Source organism: Neoarius graeffei, chromosome 4, assembly GCF_027579695.1.
Source record: "Neoarius graeffei isolate fNeoGra1 chromosome 4, fNeoGra1.pri, whole genome shotgun sequence".
Classification (NCBI taxonomy): domain Eukaryota; kingdom Metazoa; phylum Chordata; class Actinopteri; order Siluriformes; family Ariidae; genus Neoarius; species Neoarius graeffei.
Genome location: NC_083572.1, coordinates 111,799,937 through 111,821,748, shown reverse-complemented (window position 1 = coordinate 111,821,748; position 21,812 = coordinate 111,799,937). Strand labels below are relative to the sequence as shown.

The 21,812-nt window shown below is 44.3% G+C and overlaps 1 protein-coding gene across 1 annotated transcript; it reads right to left on the bottom strand.

Moving 5' to 3' along the window:
- Window positions 1-10,019: 10,019 nt before the first annotated feature.
- On the bottom strand, window positions 10,020-21,556 carry nipa1 (NIPA magnesium transporter 1). The gene is made up of 5 exons (XM_060920181.1): window positions 21,328-21,556; window positions 21,150-21,193; window positions 15,262-15,352; window positions 14,979-15,139; window positions 10,020-10,709 (listed from the first exon to the last, which is right to left on the bottom strand). The coding sequence occupies exons 1-5, from the start codon at window positions 21,450-21,452 to the stop codon at window positions 10,204-10,206; spliced, it is 927 nt and encodes a 308-aa protein (XP_060776164.1). The 5' UTR covers window positions 21,453-21,556; the 3' UTR covers window positions 10,020-10,203.
- Between the last annotated feature and the right edge of the window lie 256 nt (window positions 21,557-21,812).

The following is a 21,812-nucleotide window of genomic DNA, read 5'->3' as shown; positions in this document are numbered from 1 at the left end:
TCTAGACAATACAAAAAGCACCACATGCCAAATAAATAACTGAATACATAATAATAACAATAATAATAAATGCTTCCAATGTTATAGTGTTGTTTGTATTTGGTTGCATTCACTGCATGAATATATTTGATTGACAGTTTGACTGACAGTGTTTTGGCATATTTAACATTTATCCTCCAAAATAAATAAACTGTTTTGGTTTAAGATTGTGCAAGCCTTCAAATTTTCTCACTGAACATTTCTCCTTCACATTTTTCACCTGTAGGCATGTGACAAGATTTAACATGATATTGCTCAACCTACCTCTGTAAAGTCAGCTAACAACTTATTAAAATGCACCAGAATTCAGCAAATAACATGTATGATATAAAAAACTTCTGGGGGAGGACCCCCAGACCCCCCACTAATCATTTCCTTCAAACCAATGTACAACAACCTGTACAATCTGTTACATTGGCCAACCAATCTACATTCAAACTGCCATAATGTGTAGGGGGGCACTACAAGACACACATAGGCCTACAACACACAGATAAGGTGTATATCTCTGTGCAATATGATATGGTTATCAAATTAGAGGGTTATTTTCCAAAAAGTATATTGGAGCAGGGCGGTGGGGGCAGGGGCGGGTACGAGGCAGAGCCCCCCCACATAACCAATCCCAATTTAACCCCTGGTTGCAACCAAGCGCTACTTGCTTAAGATACGAGTCAGCACCCCAAGAGGGACACTCAAAGCACACCAACTCATCTGCTATGGACTTGACAAAACAGCAAAAGTCCACAGACATGTCCAGGCAAAAAAACTGCAGAATATCTTCTCAGACATCTCCCTGGAAGATCTGGCAAGACCAAAGGAGATCCAACTCCTCATCAGCCACAAAGAAGGGCAGCTGGTACCCCAGAAGGTTTGTTCCGTCGGTGACTTGGTGCTCTGGGATGGCCCGCTTGGCAAGATCATTGGAGGCACACACCAGGACCTCTTTGAAGAAGTCACCTTAACGGCCCACACCTCCAAGACTCACTTCGCAAGATCCATGCGCACTGCAGCTGTCAGATACACCGAACTCACCTGTAAAGTCCCAGTCTCCCAGACATCCCAGCTCCCAGTCCAACACAGCCACTAGCAACAGAGACTTCCTGAAGTGGTGGAAATGGGAAAGCATTGGAACAGCTTGCGAACCGAGATGCGGAGGATGTCGCTGTGGGAACTGTCAGCCTGGTGGGAAAGAAATGACGCTGGCCGAAGAAAGGGAGATGGAGATGGTGAGGGATGGCTTGACTTATGTGGCTGGAGACCACCACAGCCCTGAACCACACTGGCACGCCAAGTACCCATGGAAAGAAGACCCAGCATCTCTTCCCAACAACAAGAGAGCAGTTGAAGACACGTTCCGCAGAACTGAGAGGCAGCTGGTGAAGGAACCAGAGTGGAAGGTGGCCTACGCCTCACAAGTCCACGAAATGGTGAGCCGCAGAGCTGCAGTAAAACTGTCCAAAGAGGTTCTGCAAAGCTGGACCGGGCCAGCGTGGTATATAAGTCACCTGATAGCCCCAAATCCACATTCAGTCTCCACCCCAGTGAGACTGGTATGGAACAGCAGCCAGAAGTACAGTGGCCTCAGCCTAAACGACATCCTGATCAAAGGCCCTGACGTCCTGAACCCAATCAGAGGTGTCCTGCTGAGGTTCTGCATTGGTGTCTTCGCAGCTTTAGGGGACGTCCGCAAAATGTATAACTCTGTCTGGCTTGAGGAAAGAGAAGTCCACCTGCACAGATTTCTGTGGCGTGACACAGAAGATACAGAGATCGAAGAATTCGCCATAACAAGAGTCAACATTGGAGACAAACCTGCTGGTTGCATAGCCCAAGTTGCCATGCGAGAGACCGCCAGCCTGCCTTCATTCAACCACTTCAAAGAGGAGAGACGTGTCCTCAAAGAGGATACCTATGTCGATGACATATTGACTTCCCACAACAACCTCGACCACCTGAAACGCCTTACATCCAACATTGAGCAGATCCTTCAAGCAGGAGGGTTCTTCATGAAGCCCTGGATCTACTCGGATCAAAGTGGGAGGAGTGAGTCGAGAGGTGAGAAGATTGAGTCAAACACCATGATCCTGCCAAACCAACTCACTGAAGAGGATAACAAAGCCCTGGGCCTCAGCTACACCGTCGATGATGACAAGTTACATGTCATGGTTGCGGTGAACTTCTCCAAGAAGAAGAAGAAAATGCGCTTCGGCCAGGACTTGCTGAAAGAACAAGTGAGAGAACAAACCCCCGACCCACTCACCAGAAGAGAGCTGTTAAGCCAAGTCTCTGGTCTCTATGACCCTCTCGGCCTTGTGGACCCAGCAAAACAGAAGGGAGCCATCCTGATCTGCAGGGCCTTCCAAGAGGCAAAAGTCATGTACTGCGTAGAAGACACCTGGGATGCCACCTTGTCCAGAAAGCTCAGAGACGATGCCATAAAGCTCCTTGAAGAGTACGCTGAGCTGAGCCAAATTAGATTCCCCAGAGCTCTCACACCGCCAGATCCAGCTGAGAGACCATGTGCAATCACCTTCTCTGATGGCAGTGAGTGTGCATATGGTGCCGTGCTGTACCTGCATTGGAGCTGCAGCCATGGTGTTGTCGTAAGGCTAGTTGAGGCCAAGGCTAAGCTGACCCCCCTTGACCATAAAGGTGACCCTGTGAAAGCAGAAATGTGCGGATCAGTCTTTGCAGCACGGCTGAAGAACTACTTCCAAAAGCACTGCCGAATCGAGGTCAAGAGGTGGTATCATCTAGTCAACAGCCAGACCATCTTGGGTGCCACACAGCGTGAAAGTTATGGATACCAAACCTTCTACGCAAACAGAATTGTTGAGATCCAGAGCAGCACTGACATCCAAGATTGGTGGTGGATTCCAGGTGCCAAGAACATTGCAGACATTATCACCCGAGGGGCCAGTCTTGATGACCTAATCGAGAAATCCAAGTGGCAGTCAGGTCCGCAGTTCCTTCAGCTTCCTGAAGGTGAGTGGCCAAAAAAAGTCAGCGAAAGATATTCCTGCACAGGCAAGAGACAACGTCACAAAAATGCAGAAGAAAACATTCACTGCTGTACTCACCTGAAGTCAGCTGAAGGCACAAAGCCCAATTGCAGTCCAGGACGAAGCACAATCCAAGTCCAGAAACCCACTACCAACAGTAGCAGCAGTCCAAAATCTATTGGACGAAAAGTGCTTCAGCAGTCTAAGACAGCTGGTCGGGACAGTTGCATGGATTTGGAGGGTGGCTAAGAAGTTCTTGTATGCCAAGAGGGGAGATGAAGCAAAGTGGGAGGCAATACCTTCATCTGGCGTCATCACTGTCAGTGAAAGGAAAAACATGTTCCTGAAACTAAGTCTGGCAGTGCAAGAAGGTGTGAACTTCCCAAATACAACTACTGACAGGCTTGTTGTATACAAAGATCAAGTAACTGGAATCCTGATGTGTGGAGGGTGGATACAGGCCTTCAAAGAGGACCATAAAGCTGTTCCCCTGCTGAACTCTGTTGCGGATGCGAAAGAGAGCCTGGGTGATCAGAGGAAGAATTCTGGCCCAAAAAGGAACAAACTTCATTGGAGCGAAACCTGTCCTGGAAGAAATGTATACTTACCTGAGGCAACTGAACAAAGAATCACTTGAAGAGTATGCTGCCAAAAACGGTACCTGCTGGACGTGGAAAATCCTTCCAGCTGACTCACCCCACCGGAATGGTGCTGCCGAAGCTGCTGTCAAGGTCACCAAAAGAGCTCTGCAAAGCCTTGGTGGCGGAGGAGGCCTTACCTTCAGTGAGTTCCTGACAGTGCTTAAGCTAGCTGTTAACCTTGCCAATGAAAGGCCAATCGATGCCAGAGTTCAGAGCCGTGAGGACCGCATCAACTACATAACCCCAAACACACTGTTGCTTGGCCGAGCCACACAAGCTGGAGACTTCAAAACAGTAGACTACACCACCTACCCCTTCAAGAGACTGCAAGAAATGAAAACACAAGTTAGCCACTTCTGGAGGTCCTGGAGCCAACTTGCAGGTCCGAACCTGTTCATCTGCAGCAAGTGGCACACTGCAAAAAGAAATGTTGCCGTCGGAGACATAGTGTGGCTCTGCGACCAAAACACACTGAGGGGGCAATTCAAGCTTGCAAGAGTGGTTACCGTGAATGCAGACTCCAAAGGCATTGTCCGGGATGTCCATGTGAAAGTCCCCCCAGGTGGACGTGCTCAAGTGAAGACTCCAAAGCCAACCAAAAAGTCCTGGGACCTGCAGGGTACCACACTGCATCGGGATGTGCGGCACCTCATCGTCCTCCTCCCAGTGGAGGAACAAGTCAGCAGAGACCAGCTCGCCTGATGGGTGCGATCTTCCCGTGTTGCGCCACGCCAAGATCGAGTGGGAGGTGTCACGGCGACCTGCCGCAAGGAGTGTCTGAACGCAGGCTCACATGATTGACAGCTACCTCCGCCACTCCCTGCTACGCTGAATCGCAGTGCTACGCTGCCAGCTCACGGCTTGACGGCACACTGCACTGAACAAGTGAAGCCAATCAGAACGCTAATTAGGAGGGCAGCGGTCATTCTAGAACAATAGGCAGAGTTGGCGTTCAGTTTGTAACGAAGCAGCAGCACAGCAGTTGCAAAGAGAATTCGCTACTAACACAAACCTTACAGCACATCGGGGAAAAAAGGACGAAAAAGGCTACCGGTAAGCCCACTGAACTATATGCAAGTGCTGCACTCGCAGTAATCCGTGGGCATGAGAAATGTTTGTTTCTTATAGCTTGCTGGTAGTTGCTAACGTGTGTCCTTCGTTTCATTACATTAGTTTAATTTCATCAGTTTCCTTTCTCAGTGGCGTGCAGTAAAATATCTTCAGTTAAAAAGCACAAACTGCCTGTTAAAGGGCTAATGGTTAAAATGGTTAGAAGTAAATGGTTCTTAGTTTAGAACTGGTTTTCTGTTCATTTATGTTTGTTCAGCAACATATTGCCTGAATGATTAAAAATGGTTAAAATATACTCAACTTACCTTATACATAAATATTTATATAATGTTGCCTAATTAACTTGGGCTTTGTTGTAGAAAAATAGGCATTTGTTCATACATTTATTTTTATGTTTGTATGTTTAAAGGTTTTTCACCTTCTACTTCTACTTCTGGTTCCACTTCTGCTTCTACTTTTACCTTTTCTTCTGGAAAAACCCTACTATATGCAATTCTACTACAACGTCAGCTCCACTGAAAACCAGTAAAATACAAGACGAGTGGAATCCTGTGTCCGAGTCCTTCCCTTTCAAGTGTGGGAAACCCATGATGCTTATATACACTTGACAATGGCTGCGTAGAAGAAGGGTCCGGGTACTGAACTGGCCAGCCTGCAGTCCAGATCTTTCACCCATAGAAAACATTTGGCGCATCATAAAACGGAAGATACGACAAAAAAGACCTAAGACAGTTGAGCAACTAGAATCCTACATTAGACAAGAATGGGTTAACATTCCTATCCCTAAACTTGAGCAACTTGTCTCCTCAGTCCCCAGACGTTTACAGACTGTTGTAAAGAGAAAAGGGGATGTCTCACAGTGGGAAACATGGCCTTGTCCCAACTTTTTTGAGATGTGTTGTTGTCATGAAATTTAAAATCACCTAATTTTTCTCTTTAAATGATACATTTTCTCAGTTTAAACATTTGATATGTCAACTATATTCTACTCTGAATAAAATATGGAATTTTGAAACTTCCACATCATTGCATTCCGTTTTTATTTACAATTTGTACTTTGTCCCAAATTTTTTGGAATTGGGGTTGTATGAGAAAGGAAAGAAACTTGGCGATCTTGTGTTCATCAGAAAGGTTTGGCATGGTCGCGAAATACATGGAACATTGAAGTAGAAAATCTTTCCAGGTGAGAGCGTCTCCAGTGAATTTCTCTGGAGTGGGGAGCTACAGTGCTGGGCTAGGAGTAGACTCGGGGCATGTTAGGAGGGCCTACGACATCACAGTTGCAAGTTGTGCCATTCGGGTGTTGAGATCTGCTAGCACTTGTTGATGTTCTCCTAGTAAGCATCCCTGAGCATTCAGAGCAGTCTGCTTTGCCTCTTCCGCTACATCCATGATGGGCGAAGTATCCTGTCAGGGTGCAGGCACTTACAGAGTGCATCTCCAAAAATTAGAATATCGTGAAAAAGTGCAGGGTTTTTTTCACAATTTAATTTAAAAAGGTCAACTTTCCTTGATTCTGTCAGGTTCAGGCACTTCCAGATGTATGTGCAGAGGAGAGCGGGGTGCAAACTGTTGACAAAGCCAAGACGAGAGACAGGAAGCAAAGTTAGGAAACTAGCGAGGGTCTGGAGATCGGCAAACAACATAGAGACAGAGAGTGTAAATGAAATAGAGTAAGCAGAGATCAGGAAATCGAGAGGCATGCAGAAAGTACAAGGCTTGGTATGAATTGGATCATATATACACTCAATACTTGATTGGGGCTCCTTTACCACGAATTACTGCATCACTGGGATGTGGCATGGAGGTAATCAGCCTGTGGCACTGCTGAGGTGTTATTGAAGCCCAGGTTGCTTTCATAGCAGCCTTCAGCTCGGGTGTTTCTCATCTTGGGGCGGCACGGTCGTGTAGTGGTTAACACTGTCACCTCACAGCAAGAAGGTCCTGGGTTTGAGCCCAGTGGCCGATGAGGGCCTTTCTGTGTGGACATGTTCTCCCCATGTCTGCATGGGTTTCCCCCACAGTCCAAAGACATGCAGGTTAGGCTAATTGGTGGCTCTAAATTGACTGTAGGTGTGAATGTGGGAGTGAATGGTTGTCTCCATGTGTCAGCCCTGTGATGATCTGGTGACTTGTCCAGGGTGTACCCTGCCTCTTGCCCATAGTCAGCTGAAATAGGCTCCAGCTTGCCTGCGACCCTATACAGGATAAGCAGCTACAGATGATGGTTGGATGTTTCTCAACTTCCTCTTGACAATACCCCACAGATTCTCTCTGGGGTTCAGGTCAGGTGAGTTGGCTGGCCAATCAAGCACAGTAATATCAGGGTCAGCAAACCATTTGGGAATACTTTTGGCACTGTGGGCAGGTACTCAGTCCTGCTGGAAAAGGAAATCGGCATCTCCATAAAGCTAGTCAGTAGATGGAAGCATGAAACTCTCCTGGTAGATGCTCTGCGTTGACTCTGGACTTGATAAAACACAGTGGACCAACACCAGCAGAAGACATGGCACCCCAAATCATCACAGACTGTGGAAACTTCACACTGGACTTCAAACACCTTGGATTCTGTGCCTCTCCAAGCTTCCTCCAGACTCTAGGACCTTGATTTCCAAATGAAATGCAAACTTGAGTTTCATCTGAAAAAAGGATTTTGGACCCCTGAGCAACAGTCCAGTTCTTTCTCTCCTTAGAATACAGAATATATGAAAGTTTACCTTTTTGAATTATGAAAAAAAAATAACTTTTTCATGATATTCCAATATCTTGAGATGCACTCGAATAGATATTAAGATTCAATCTAACTCGATATCCAAATGATAAATCCAAGGCAAGAAGCAAAAAAAAAAAAAAAAAAAGAGAGAAATTCCCTTCATTTTCAAACCTTACATATGGTATATATTGTAATTTCTGCATCATGGAAGTTATTTGAATTTTATATTTCATACACAGTTTATATTTTAATTTGAGGAAAATAGCAGCACTGTAGTGGCATGTACCAAAATAAAAAATAAAGATAAAACCACAGTTTTGAGCAACTACTATTAATGTATGGACATTTATGATACTATTTATTAAAAATAATAATAATGATCAGAGTGCGGGCGGCACGGTGGTGTAGTGGTTAGCGCTGTCGCCTCACAGCAAGAAGGTCCGGGTTCGAGCCCCGTGGCTGGCGAGGGCCTTTCTGTGTGGAGTTTGCATGTTCTCCCCGTGTCCGCGTGGGTTTCCTCCGGGTGCTCCGGTTTCCTCCACAGTCCAAAGACATGCAGGTTAGGTTAACTGGTGACTCTAAATTGAGCGTAGGTGTGAATGTGAGTGTGAATGGTTGTCTGTGTCTATGTGTCAGCCCTGTGATGACCTGGCGACTTGTCCAGGGTGTACCCCGCCTTTCGCCCGTAGTCAGCTGGGATAGGATCCAGCCTGCCTGCGACCCTGTAGAAGGATAAAGCGGCTAGAGATAATGAGATGAGATCAGAGTGCGGGGAAACAGTGAGAGGAATTCACATCTACAAAAGCCGTCCAGCATGACAAAGTCTCCGCCCACACATCCACATTATTTACATATGACACGCCCTCTGATATGATCAAAGTTTTGATTGATAAAGTGATGATAACGTGGTGCCACGTGTTACAAAAAACACAAAGATGAGCCTTTCATGATACAGTCATGCTTACTGCTTTTATTTTGTTTTGCATTATTATTACATTCAATTGTTTAAATATAAAATTAAATATGTGCACAGAGTCTTATATATAATAAGTGCAATTAAAGATTTCTGTCCATCTTCTATCATAAGTGTTTATAGAGATAAATCAGAAAACAGATCACAATATAAAAACAAAAAATACAAATAATACATTTATTAAATATGACTGCATTTTTGGTGATTTTTAAAAATTAGGTTTTATATTGAATTTAATTTTAAAAAAAAAGTCATTGAGTGACACAATGAGGAACGTAGAAGATTTAGTATTATAGTACAACCTCGATTTCTTGTCATTATCTTAAGACTAAAATAATTATCGTTTACAACACTTTGTTATATTAGTAGGAAATTAAATAATACTAAAGAGTTCAAAAACTCGATGCTATAAATAAATAACCCTGACCCGACTGTTCGATGTTGAATATACCAAAGCGCTCACATGGCCGTGGTGAATAAAGGCATTTGCGTGAACGATGTCGTCTCCAGGCTCAGTGCTGCTCTTCCAGAACATGTAGGACGTTGAGTGAAAGCTCACAGCTCCACGTTCCTCACGACACGTCGTCATTATCCTCCATCAGAAACACAACGTTCAGAGTTTCATCAGGATCCAATCCACTCAGGGCCAAACTAACACTCTGGGCTTCATTAATACACAGCTCGTTAACGACATCATATCATTCACATAAAACTGCTGGGATCTCCTCGGAGTGGCATCAGGTACAGAGTTACATGTGTGGAGTTGAGTGCAAAAGTTTACACACCGTCAGGAAAAAAGTATACACCTTACTGGTTTCTTTACAAATACTGGAACACAAATGTTGTCATGATAGGAGGAACTTTCAGATTTATTCAATCTTGTTGATAACGCTCAGATTGTGAGTTAGCATAAATACAATCACCAGACACTTTATTAGGAACACCCATACACCTGCTGTTCTCTAATCATGCACATACAAATCGAGAGCTTCAGTTAATGTTCAAACATCAGAACGGGAAAAATTGTGATCTTACCGTGAAGTGTGACTTTCTTTCACTGTGGTATGGGTGTTGGTTTGAGCCAGATGGTTTGAGTATTTCAGAAGCTGCTGATCTCCTGCGGTTTTCACACACACCAGTCTCTACAGTTTACACAGAATGGTGCGGAAAACAAAAAAAACCCAAACAAACACTGAGTGAGCGAGCGACAGTTCTGTGGGTGGAAACAAATGCCTTGTTGATGATAGAGGATGGACAGATTGGAAGGGATATAGTAACTCAATCACTTTTTACGACTGTGGTGAGCAGAAAAGCATCTCAGCATGCAACAGAACACAGAAGAACACACTGGGTTCCAACTCCTGCAGCCAAGAACTGGGATCTTAGAACCAACAACAAGTTCCTATTAAAGTGGCCGGTGTTCTTAATATACTGATTTTTTTATTGAACTTTTTTGGAAGTTAAATATTTAAACATTTGATCGGAGCTGATAAGTCATGTACCGATGGTGTATCACAGTGATGTTGGAGTGGTGGAGATGATGATGAGAGGAAATTAATTTGGTGCCCAGAACACAACAGTTATGGAAGTGTTATGGTGTATTAAGTATTAAAAATGAGAAAGCAGTGATGAGACTGGCTTTACGTCTTGGTCCGTTCATCCTAAATATAAGGAATGTTAGACACACGGATAGCCAGACTAATGTAAAGAGAACAGGACTGAAATCAGGGTATTGAGATTAACTCCAGACTAAGAGGGTTGACGTTACTCCTCTTTCGTTTTATCCGGAGTCCACGTGAGCACGGCTTCCTGAGACATGCGTAATAATATCACTCCCACTGATATCGTTGTGAATCCACATAAAATACCCAAACAATCCAGAATGCTGAGCACATCCCACTCTTTAAACAAGATGGCGGTAGCGAGGATGACCGAGGACGTGAACGTGACGTAATACACGGCCTCGAACACGTTGGAGCTGAAGCTCTCCAAGGCTCGGTTAATGAAGGTGAACTGGGTGAGGATGCTGGCCAGAAGAACTCCCAGCAAGCACAGGAAGAGGAACAGAGCTCCGTTATCAGGAGACACATCTCCACCGAACACCTCCTTTGCAGCCAGACCCAGTCCTTTACAGCTCGGCACGGTGAAGCTTCCCAACAAGGAACAGATTCCCACATAGACCATGAGGTTGGACTTTCCATACGCTGGAGAGAGCCAGCCAATCAGCAGCACCAACAGCAGCAGCACCACGCTGATGTAGCTCAGAAACACTGAAACACAACACAGGGGGAAAAAAAAAATGGCAGGATGCTATACTGGCCAAGACAGACTTGGAAACATGCTAACAATGCCGCCGTCTTGGATAGAGCAAGTTTACATGTGAATTTAAGCTTTTCTCCTCGTCTGATAATACTTGCGTTGATCTTTTATCCAGGATTATAGCTGCAGGCGAGGCGAGTTTATGCTTGATTCTTGTTTAGTGACAAAAGTTTGTCAAGTTATGTTCTTAAAATTTGCTAGTGATGTGAAATGTGAAAAGCAAGTCCTTAATTATGTGCACTTTTACACAAGTAACAGTATCACAAAGAAACATTTAGGAAAAAAATTATACATTTATGAGCTATAATTTAATATATTTATGATAGTAGCAATTTTTGAATGAAACAATTATTAATTCCACCAAATTGTGACTTTTAAAAAAATAACATTACCAAAATAAGTCTCTATGACACAGTTGAGAAGGTTAACAGGGATGAAAACACCACATGCTGGTCACAGTGAGAGGATCTGGACGCTTAGCAGTGCCTTCATTAAAGATCACTGTGACAGTCTTTTAATGTGTAGTTTGCCGTCGTTTATTTCACAGAGCATCTTGGCTAGTCGATGATGTGTGTCGTGAAATACCTTCGATTTCATACAGATTCCCAGAGCGGAGTACCCACACTGTCATTCATCACATTAACCACAGATTCACCATGACAACCAGAACACGCTTCAGTGTCCAAATACATTTTTCACCCAGTGATGAAGAGTATATCTATTATCTTAATATTTTGAAACCTTGTCTTTTTTATGGAAATGTTTTGCTTGAAATGTGACTTTTGTTTTTCTCATGCAGTGAAATTCATACATTTGTAAGTGTGGCTTAAGCATCCACATACCTTCTGGGGCCATTGTCAGGGTAACAGGATTGACATCAGGGTAAGTAACAGAGTGGACCTAAGTATAAGGGGGTTGATACAGCACCCAGAGTTGACAGGAGGCTTACATGACTGACAAAGATTTAACAAGCTTGACCGAAGTGTCACATGTTTGACATCAAGTTAATACAGTTGACAAATTGCCAGGATGGACATAAGGGTAACATGGTAGGCATAAAGGTAGCAGGATTAATACAAGGGCAATAGGATTGACATAAGGGCAACAGGGCAGACATGACAAAGGTAATATGGCGGACATATAGGGCAACATGGCGGACATGACATATAGGGTATTAGGGCAGACATACAGGATAACAGGGTGGACATGACAGGTAACATGGTGGACATATAGGGTAACAGGGCGGACGTGACAGAGGTAATATGGTGGACATACAGCGTAACAGGGCGGACATGACATTGGGTAACAGGGCAGACGTGACAGAGGTAATATGGTGGACATACAGCGTAACAGGGTGGACATGACATTGGGTAACAGGGCAGACGTGACAGAGGTAATATGGTGGACATACAGCTTAACAGGGCGGACATGACATATAGTTAATATGGTGGACATACAGTGTAACAAGGCGGACATGACAGAGGTAATATGGTGGAAGTATAGGGTAACAGGGCAGACATGACATATAGGTAATATGGTGGACATATAGGATAACAGGGCGGACATGACATAAGTAATATGGTGGACATATAAGGTAACAGGGCGGACGTGACAGAGGTAATATGGTGGACATACAGCGTAACAGGGCGGACATGACATTGGGTAACAGGGCGGACATGACATATAGTTAATATGGTGGACATACAATGTAACAAGGCGGACATGACAGAGGTAATATGGTGGACATATAGGATAACAGGGCGGACATGACATAAGTAATATGGTGGACATATAAGGTAACAGGGCGGACGTGACAGAGGTAATATGGTGGACATACAGCGTAACAGGGCGGACATGACATTGGGTAACAGGGCGGACATGACATATAGTTAATATGGTGGACATACAATGTAACAAGGCGGACATGACAGAGGTAATATGGTGGAAGTATAGGGTAACAGGGCAGACATGACATATAGGTAATATGGTGGACATATAGGATAACAGGGCGGACATGACATAAGTAATATGGTGGACATATAGGGTGACAGCAGACATCTTGGTAAAATGGTGAATATATAGGGTAACAGGGCAGACATGACATATAGGAAATATGGTGGAGATAACATAGGGTAACAGGGCGGACATGACATACAGGGTAACAGGGCAAATATGACATAGGCCGTATTGTAGGCATAAGGTAATGGCAGATATATCGGGTAACGGCAGATACGACATATCGGTAATATGGTGGACATGTAGGGTAACAGGACGGACATGACATGGGTAATATGTTGGACATGAGGGTAATAGGGTGGATATATAAGTAACATTAATGACAGCAACAATGCTTAGAATCTATTATATATAATGGTAAACATTTAATGATTTTTCCATCTTTCACACCTCTCCAGAGATTTGAACTGGGATACAGTGAAATCTGGACCTTTCTAATATGGCGGACAGAATGACATACAGCAGTAGCTAGCAACAGCACCATGCTAATGCAGACTGAACCGTTTTCCACCGGGTACAGCATTAGACCTCAGTACCCGGCCTGTCTGTAGATGACACTGTAGTGATGTATAACCCCGATTCCAAAAAAGTTGGGACAAAGTACAAATTGTAAATAAAAACGGAATGCAATGATGTGGAAGTTTCAAAATTCCATATTTTATTCAGAATAGAACATAGATGACATATCAAATGTTTAAACTGAGAAAATGTATCATTTAAAGAGAAAAATTAGGTGATTTTAAATTTCATGACAACACACCTCAAAAAAGTTGGGACAAGGCCATGTTTCCCACTGTGAGACATCCCCTTTTCTCTTTACAACAGTCTGTAAACGTCTGGGGACTGAGGAGACAAGTTGCTCAAGTTTAGGGAGAGGAATGTTAACCCATTCTTGTCTAATGTAGGATTCTAGTTGCTCAACTGTCTTAGGTCTTTTTTGTCGTATCTTCCGTTTTATGATGCGCCAAATGTTTTCTATGGGTGAAAGATCTGGACTGCAGGCTGGCCAGTTCAGTACCCGGACCCTTCTTCTACGCAGCCATGATGCTGTAATTGATGCAGTATGTGGTTTGGCATTGTCATGTTGGAAAACGCAAGGTCTTCTCTGAAAGAGACGTCGTCTGGATGGGAGCATATGTTGCTCTAGAACCTGGATATACCTTTCAGCATTGATGGTGTCTTTGCAGATGTGTAAGCTGCCCATGCCACACGCACTAATGCAACCCCATACCATCAGAGATGCAGGCTTCTGAACTGAGCGCTGATAACAACTTGGGTCGTCCTTCTCCTCTTTAGTCCGAATGACACGGCGTCCCTGATTTCCATAAAGAACTTCAAATTTTGATTCGTCTGACCACAGAACAGTTTTCCACTTTGCCACAGTCCACTTTAAATGAGCCTTGGCCCAGAGAAGACGTCTGCGCTTCTGGATCATGTTTAGATACGGCTTCTTCTTTGAACTATAGAGTTTTAGCTGGCAACGGCGGACGGCACGGTGAATTGTGTTCACAGATGTTCTCTGGAAATATTCCTGAGCCCATTTTGTGATTTCCAATACAGAAGCATGCCTGTATGTGATGCAGTGCCGTCTAAGGGCCCGAAGATCACGGGCACCCAGTATGGTTTTCTGGCCTTGACCCTTACGCACAGAGATTCTTTGAATCTTTTGATGATATTATGCACTGTAGATGATATGTTCAAACTCTTTGCAATTTTACACTGTCGAACTCCTTTCTGATATTGCTCCACTATTTGTCGGTGCAGAATCAGGGGGATTGGTGATCCTCTTCCCATCTTTACTTCTGAGAGCCGCTGCCACTCCAAGATGCTCTTTTTATACCCAGTCATGTTAATGACCTATTGCCAATTGACCTAATGAGTTGCAATTTGGTCCTCCAGCTGTTCCTTTTTTGTACCTTTAACTTTTCCAGCCTCTTATTGCCCCTGTCCCAACTTTTTTGAGATGTGTTGCCGTCATGAAATTTCAAATGAGCCAATATTTGGCATGAAATTTCAAAATGTCTCACTTTCGACATTTGATATGTTGTCTATGTTCTATTGTGAATACATTATCAGTTTTTGAGATTTGTAAATTATTGCATTCCATTTTTATTTACAATTTGTACTTTGTCCCAACTTTTTTGGAATCGGGGGTTGTACTCGGAGCTGAAGTTGAGCAGGTTATCAGGGTGTGGTGTCAATACCCGGGTCGAGAAGTTGCTGCTGGAATTCGGCCCTCGACGCCACGCTGTCAGACCTCGGGGAGTGAATGATGAGCACCACGGAGCCACAGCAGCACAGCACACAGCCCAGTTTACCCAGGAGCTCCAGCTGCTCCTGGAGGAGCCATGAAGCCAGAACAGCTCTGAGGAGCCAAAAGATCCACCACCACCATCATCATCACAGAGTGTCGAGATCTCACACCATTTCTCTACAGTGGGTGTTACAGGACACTGAGTCCGTGTTAATAATTGAGCGGTAACTCACCCGAACAGAACCCCGAGCGCTCCGAGTGGGGTCACTAACACGGCCGGTGCTGCATTGTGCGCGAGGAAGTTCCCGATCTGACCCACTATCACTAATGAGAAAAGACGTAAACATTTATTTTTAAAAAGATATAAATCTCACACGTTGCTCAAATGTTTAAAAGAAAAATCATGAAATATGAAAATAAAGGAAGAGTTTTGGGTCCTTTCCAGGTGCTTTTTTTTTTTAAATCAGATGATTTGATCATCATTTAAATAGTAAACAGTTTATTTAGATACAGGGTTGCCAGATCTTTCACTGACCCCCAAACTCAGTAAACTTTTAATGTGTAGCTTTCTTCAAGTCAAACAGGTAACACGGAGGATTTTCAATGCAAACAGTATTATCCTGATTAAAATGTAAATAATTAACAGGTGAAATGGTGCATCAGTAATACTACAGGGATAACATCCATGTTACAAGATAAAATACAATTCAAACAACAGACTACTTTTATTGCTTGTTCTGGATGATTTTGTTTTTATTCATTCAGGTTCTTGATACCAGTCAGGGTTACAGTGAGTCCAGAGTTTATCCCAGGGATACTGGGTGGGAAAACAAACCCTGGATGGGATGACAGTTCATCACAGAGTACCATGCACACATGGAGGAAACTGGAGAACCCAGAGGAAACCCACATAAACACGGGAAGAACGTGAGAAACTCCGCACAGACGGTAACCCGAGCTCAGGACTGAACCGGGAATCCTGGAGCGATGAGGCAGGAAAGCTACCTGCTGTACCACCATTCCACTTTTATGAAATCATGCAACGTGTTGTACTAAGGTTCACGGTAGTCAAGTTACTGCTAATTGTTCCATTATTTAACACACACAAAAAAGCATGTCTTAGGACATTTTGTGCTTGACATGGCTATGATAGTTACCAATAGCAACAAGCACCACTGAGAACACAGCGCGTTTGAAGGAAAAGGATTTTCAACACTTGTTAATTTAATTGGAATGCAAGAGGAAGATGTTATCAGATGATATCAATTGCCTAGGCATGTTATTCTTAATTTACTGGAGGAAATCAAAGATGATCTGGAACTTCCAACTAGAAGGAGTATGTGACCCGATACTAATTTGTGTTGGTTGTTATTAAAACAAAATGGCTGCATCCATGCCATCAATTTGCACATTGTTAGTCGATCACATGCAGAACTAGCCACGCCCATCTGCACTTTTTATTTATTGTGGTCTCGTGCTAATTCGCTCTGCTTAGTCAATCTGACTCGAGGTGTCTAACAGTGAAAAGCAGGCAATTTTGGAGCAACCAGCAAAAGAAAGTTAGATTTTGGAAGTATCCAGCTGAAAAATCCCATCCATTCCCTTCAGCGCTGCCTCCAAAATACATGAACGCGCACCGCCTGACTATTGCTGGAGGACGAGTCCATGAGAGAGAAGAGAGCCATGTTCATTCTTTACATTCATTATGACACGTAAGAAAACACCTCATATCATAATGAATGTGAACAACGAATATGGCGATTGTTAGGACTCCCAGCTGTCGACTAGCTCGATAGATTGAACAATATGTCTGTAATATGTCTGCCTCGCCTTGTGGAAGACTTCAGTTACAAGCAGTGAGTGCATGGGCAGGGTGTGAGCAGGTAGACCATCCAATCATGTCATTCAGGCCAAATGAAATGATGGGACAGGCTTTTTATAGCTCTGCGACTGCCACAAATTAAGGATTAATTCCTTCTTATTGTCAAAGCATTGATTTATTCATTAACTGACATCAGGATGGAGAGAGAATTTCAAGAAATGCAGCAAAAACATGCTCTGAAATAAATTAACCCCCCCCAAAGTGGGTGTAACATTTGAAAGATTCCCACTCAAGTTCACAAAGCTCCGCCCCATGATCTACAATGTCTATAAAGTGATATGAATTTATAAAATCTATGTATAATTTGAAAGATTTGGCCCATGCTGTTGTTCCGACCTGCTTCAAGACCACCTCCATCGTGCCAGTACTAAAACACTCCACTCCAGCATGTCTCAACGACTACCGTCCAGTAGCACTCACCCCCGTCATTACAAAGTGTTTAGAGCAGCTGGTCCTTAAAAAGTTCAAGTCCTTCCCGTGCCGTGTGGCACATCAGGCGGCGCCGATCTCTGTTTCCACAGCCCTCGGCCTCTCGCCTATTACATAGCTAGAGTTACAGTGGGGGGCTAGTCCTCTGGTAACCACGAGAGTTTAACTCCCCACTCGCATCTGTACTGCAGCATGCCTTGCCAGATGGTAGTAGGTACCATTTTTTATGATGGTCTTTGGTATGACCCAACCATGAATAGAACTCACAATCTCCCGACACGCTACCACTAGGCCACTAGCCGGTCTTAGGGCAGCTGGTCCTAGCACATCTCAAATCCTGTCTTTCGCCCACCCTGGATCCCCACCAATTTGCCTACCATAAGAACAGGAGCACAGAAGATGCAGTCTCCGTAGCACTGCACTCTGTCCTCTCGCACCTGGACAATGGCAACACATACGCCAGAATGCTGTTCATAGACTTCAGTTCAGCATTTAACACTGTCATCCCCTCTAAGCTCTTCACCAAACTCGCAGATCTGGGCATCAGTGCTCCCATCTGCAACTGGTTGTTGGATTTTCTAACCAACAGGCCCCAACATGTTCATTTAAACCATCACTGCTCCTCCACCCTCATCCTAAACACCGGCGTACCACAAGGCTGTGTGATGAGCCCGTTCCTCTACTCCCTTTTTACTCATGACTGCAGACCTGTACATTACACTAACACCATCATCAAGTTTGCGGATGACACCACAGTGATAGGCCTCATCAAGGACAACGATGAGTCAGCCTACAGGGAGGAGGTGGACCACCTGGCTGTGTGGTGCAGTGAGAACAACCTGCTGCTCAATGCCAGTAAAACCAAGGAGCTCATCATGGACACTTCAGGAGGAATGCTGACACACACACACACACCCATCCATATCAATGGCGCAGCCGTGGAACGTGTGACCAGCTTCAAATTCCTGGGGATCCACATCTCACAGGACCTCACCTGGACAACCAACTGCTCCAACTTGGTCAAGAAGGCTCACCAGTGTCTCTTTTTCTTGAGGACTCTGAAGAAAAAACACCTCTCTTCAGACATCCTGGTGAACTTCTACCGCTGTACCATCGAGAGCCTCCTAACCAACTGTATTACAGTGTGGTATGGGAACTGCTCTGTCTCGGACCAGAAGGCACTGCAGAAGGTGGTGAAAATTGCCCAGCGTGTCATGGGAGCCTCGCTTCCTGCTATTGAGGACATCTACAGGAAGCAATGTCTCAGGAGAGCCATAAACTTCAACAAAGACTCCTGCCACCCAGCACACAAACTGTTCACTCTCCTGCCCTCTGGAAGGCGCGACAGGAGCCTTCGGACCAAAACCACCAGGTTCAGGAACATTTTTTCCTTCAGCTGGCTCACTGCTGAACTCCGCCCCCCCATGGTCCCCCCCCTCCACACACACACTCATCACCAACACCCCCCCCGAACAAACTGAATTGACTTGAACTGACGTCAGTGCACTATCACCATTTGCACTACTGTTTATTCATACTGTGTATACTGCAAATATCTATCATATAATTGCACTATAGTTCATGCATATTGCACATTTGTACATACTGTAAATATCTATCATATCATACCATTCCATACCCTGTAATTCCTGTACATTTATATTTGTATATTACACATGTTATTTACTGCTATGCACTTCTGGTTAGATGCAGTCTACATTTCGTTGCCTTGTACCTGTGGCATGTGCAATGACAAAGTTGAATCTAATCTCATCTAATAATTTATATATTTCTGTAAACCTGGCTTGTGAGAAGGTCCATGTTAAAAGTGTTATACAAATAAAATAAATTTGAATTGAACTGAAAATGACTGACATGAGGCGGCACGGTGGTGTAGTGGTTAGCGCTGTCGCCTCACAGCAAGAAGGTTCTGGGTTCGAGCCCCGTGGCCGGCGAGGGCCTTTCTGTGCGGAGTTTGCATGTTCTCCCCGTGTCCGCGTGGGTTTCCTCCGGGTGCTCCGGTTTCCCCCACAGTCCAAAGATATGCAGGTTAGGTTAACTGGTGACTCTAAATTGAGCGTAGGTGTGAATGTGAGTGTGAATGGTTGTCTGTGTCTATGTGTCAGCCCTGTGATGACCTGGCGACTTGTCCAGGGTGAACCCCGCCTTTCGCCCGTAGTCAGCTGGGATAGGCTCCAGCTCGCCTGCGACCCTGTAGAACAGGATAAAGCGGCTACAGATAATGAGATGAGATGACTGACATGAAGCACATCCTTCAGTCATTATCATTCGTCATAATCATTATAGTGAAGGCTACATCAGGGGGCGGAGCCTTTTCTTACAAAGCCCCACAGTTATGGAACAGCCTTCCAAGTAGTGTTCAGGAATCAGACACAGTCTCAGTGTTTAAGTCTCGGCTGAAAACATATCTGTTTAGTCAAGCCTTGTGTTAATGGTGTTTATGAGGTAAAGGAGTAGATCTGGAGGATCCTCAGACAGAGTGTTTTGGTAAACTGGGATGTATGGATGCTGTCAGTCCCCACTCGCTTGCTCACTCGAGTTTGTTGACGGTGTAGTGGCTGCTGCTTTATGTCCCGGGGCCCCTCATGCCTGTGTTACATTCTGGCTCTCCCCTTTTAGTTATGCTGTCATAGTTAGTTTTGCCAGAGTCCCTGCTTGTACTCAGTGCAATATGTATACTGTTCCTACTTATTCAGGGGACATTGGGCATACCTAACAACCTGCGCTTTCTCTCTCTCTCTCCCTCCCCCCAAATCTATCCCTCTGAGTTACATGTCGGTCCTGGGATTGAGATGCTGAACCTCTTCTGCTCCTCGGACCTGCCTGATCCATCCTGGTGCCCTGTGTCTGGTTGGAGTCTCATTGCATCGCCCCTGTGGAGGACGGCCCCATGTGGACAGTTGGGGGTCGCGCCTGGAGGACGCTCTGGACTCTTGCAGTGGTGCTTTTGTGGCTGGGGACTGCAGGTGACTTGCTGACTTTAGGACGGCGGTTGTCATGAACGGTTTTGCGCTCGGGTTTCCGTCGGTGGGGGGTTTATAGTATCAACGAAACTGTCTTCATGTTAAAGCTGTTAATGTTATAGTCATGTTGTCTGTTGTTGCCCAAATGAGGATGGGTTCCCTTTTGAGTCTGGTTCCTCTCGAGGTTTCTTCCTCATGTCATCTGAGGGAGTTTTTCCTTGCCACCGTCGCCACAGGCTTCATCATTGGGGATAGATTAGGGATAAAATTAGCTCCTGTTTAAAGTCGTTCAAATTCTGTAAAGCTGCTTTGCGACAATGTTTATTGTTAAAAGCGCTGTACAAATAAACTTGACTTGACATCCAAATGCAAACAAGCAATCTGGACCAGATGTCTGGTTTTCCAAACAGGTTCTCTCAGCACCTTAGCATTTTTTGGTTATTTTACATTTTACCATATCGCTGAAACTAGGGTTAACCCCATAACTCATTAACCCTAAAACCCCATTAACCCTAGATTTCTGAATATGCAGTATGGTAAACTGTAAAATTACCTCTTTTTTTTTTTTTTTTGCTACAGCTTAATCATTCATTTTGCTTTGTTTCATAACTTTTCGTTGATTTGTCCAGGTATGGACTACTGCACCTTTAATGCACACATCCAGCCAATCAGAGACGAGTATTTTCTGTAGCCTGACAGTAACACAGGGCATCCGGGTAATGCTGGGTTATGATTGGCTGGCAGCTCTTAATTATGTCAGGACAGTTTAGAGAAGTAAATACAGTTCGTATAAAAGTTATAAAATCATAGAAATATTAACTCTTACTGGCCAAGGTGCCGGCCCACCACACCCAGTCAGACAGGTAAGTCCTACCTGTACAACATCAAACACGAGCCATAACTGTTACCATGACAACAGAAACATATTTCACTTTCAAACAGCCAGTGAGAAAATCCACAGGCCGTGACTGTCTGTGTAAAATAAAACATTTATAAAATATTACTTCCCAGCTTTGCGGGAACGCAGTATTCCCTTTTTCTGCAGCACGAACGTGGAGCCATTAATAAAACTGGACACGACCGCGATTCCTACACCACCAACAAGCGATAAAGGGGAGCTTTCCTCCATGGAGAAAATGTTTAAATCTTTTAATTTAGTGTTTAAAATCTTTAAAAGTCACTTCTGTGCGTTTGAATGGAGCAGAAGTGAAGAAAGGAAAACACTTCCGTGTTGGGCGGATGACGGCACACGCAAAATCCAGGAAGTAAATTCTGATTGGTCTGATCTGAAGAGAGTGGGCGGGGTAAACGAGTGAGTCTGCAGCACTTCTCTCGAGGCGTCTTGTTTTGGCAAGTGGGCGGGGAACATGCATAATGTGGGCGTGGCCTACCAAACCAAAGTCACTCATTTTCTGATTAGAAATTCAAAGCGAATATAAACAAATTTATAAAGAATAGAAACATTTTTTGCCAGTATATGTAGATATAT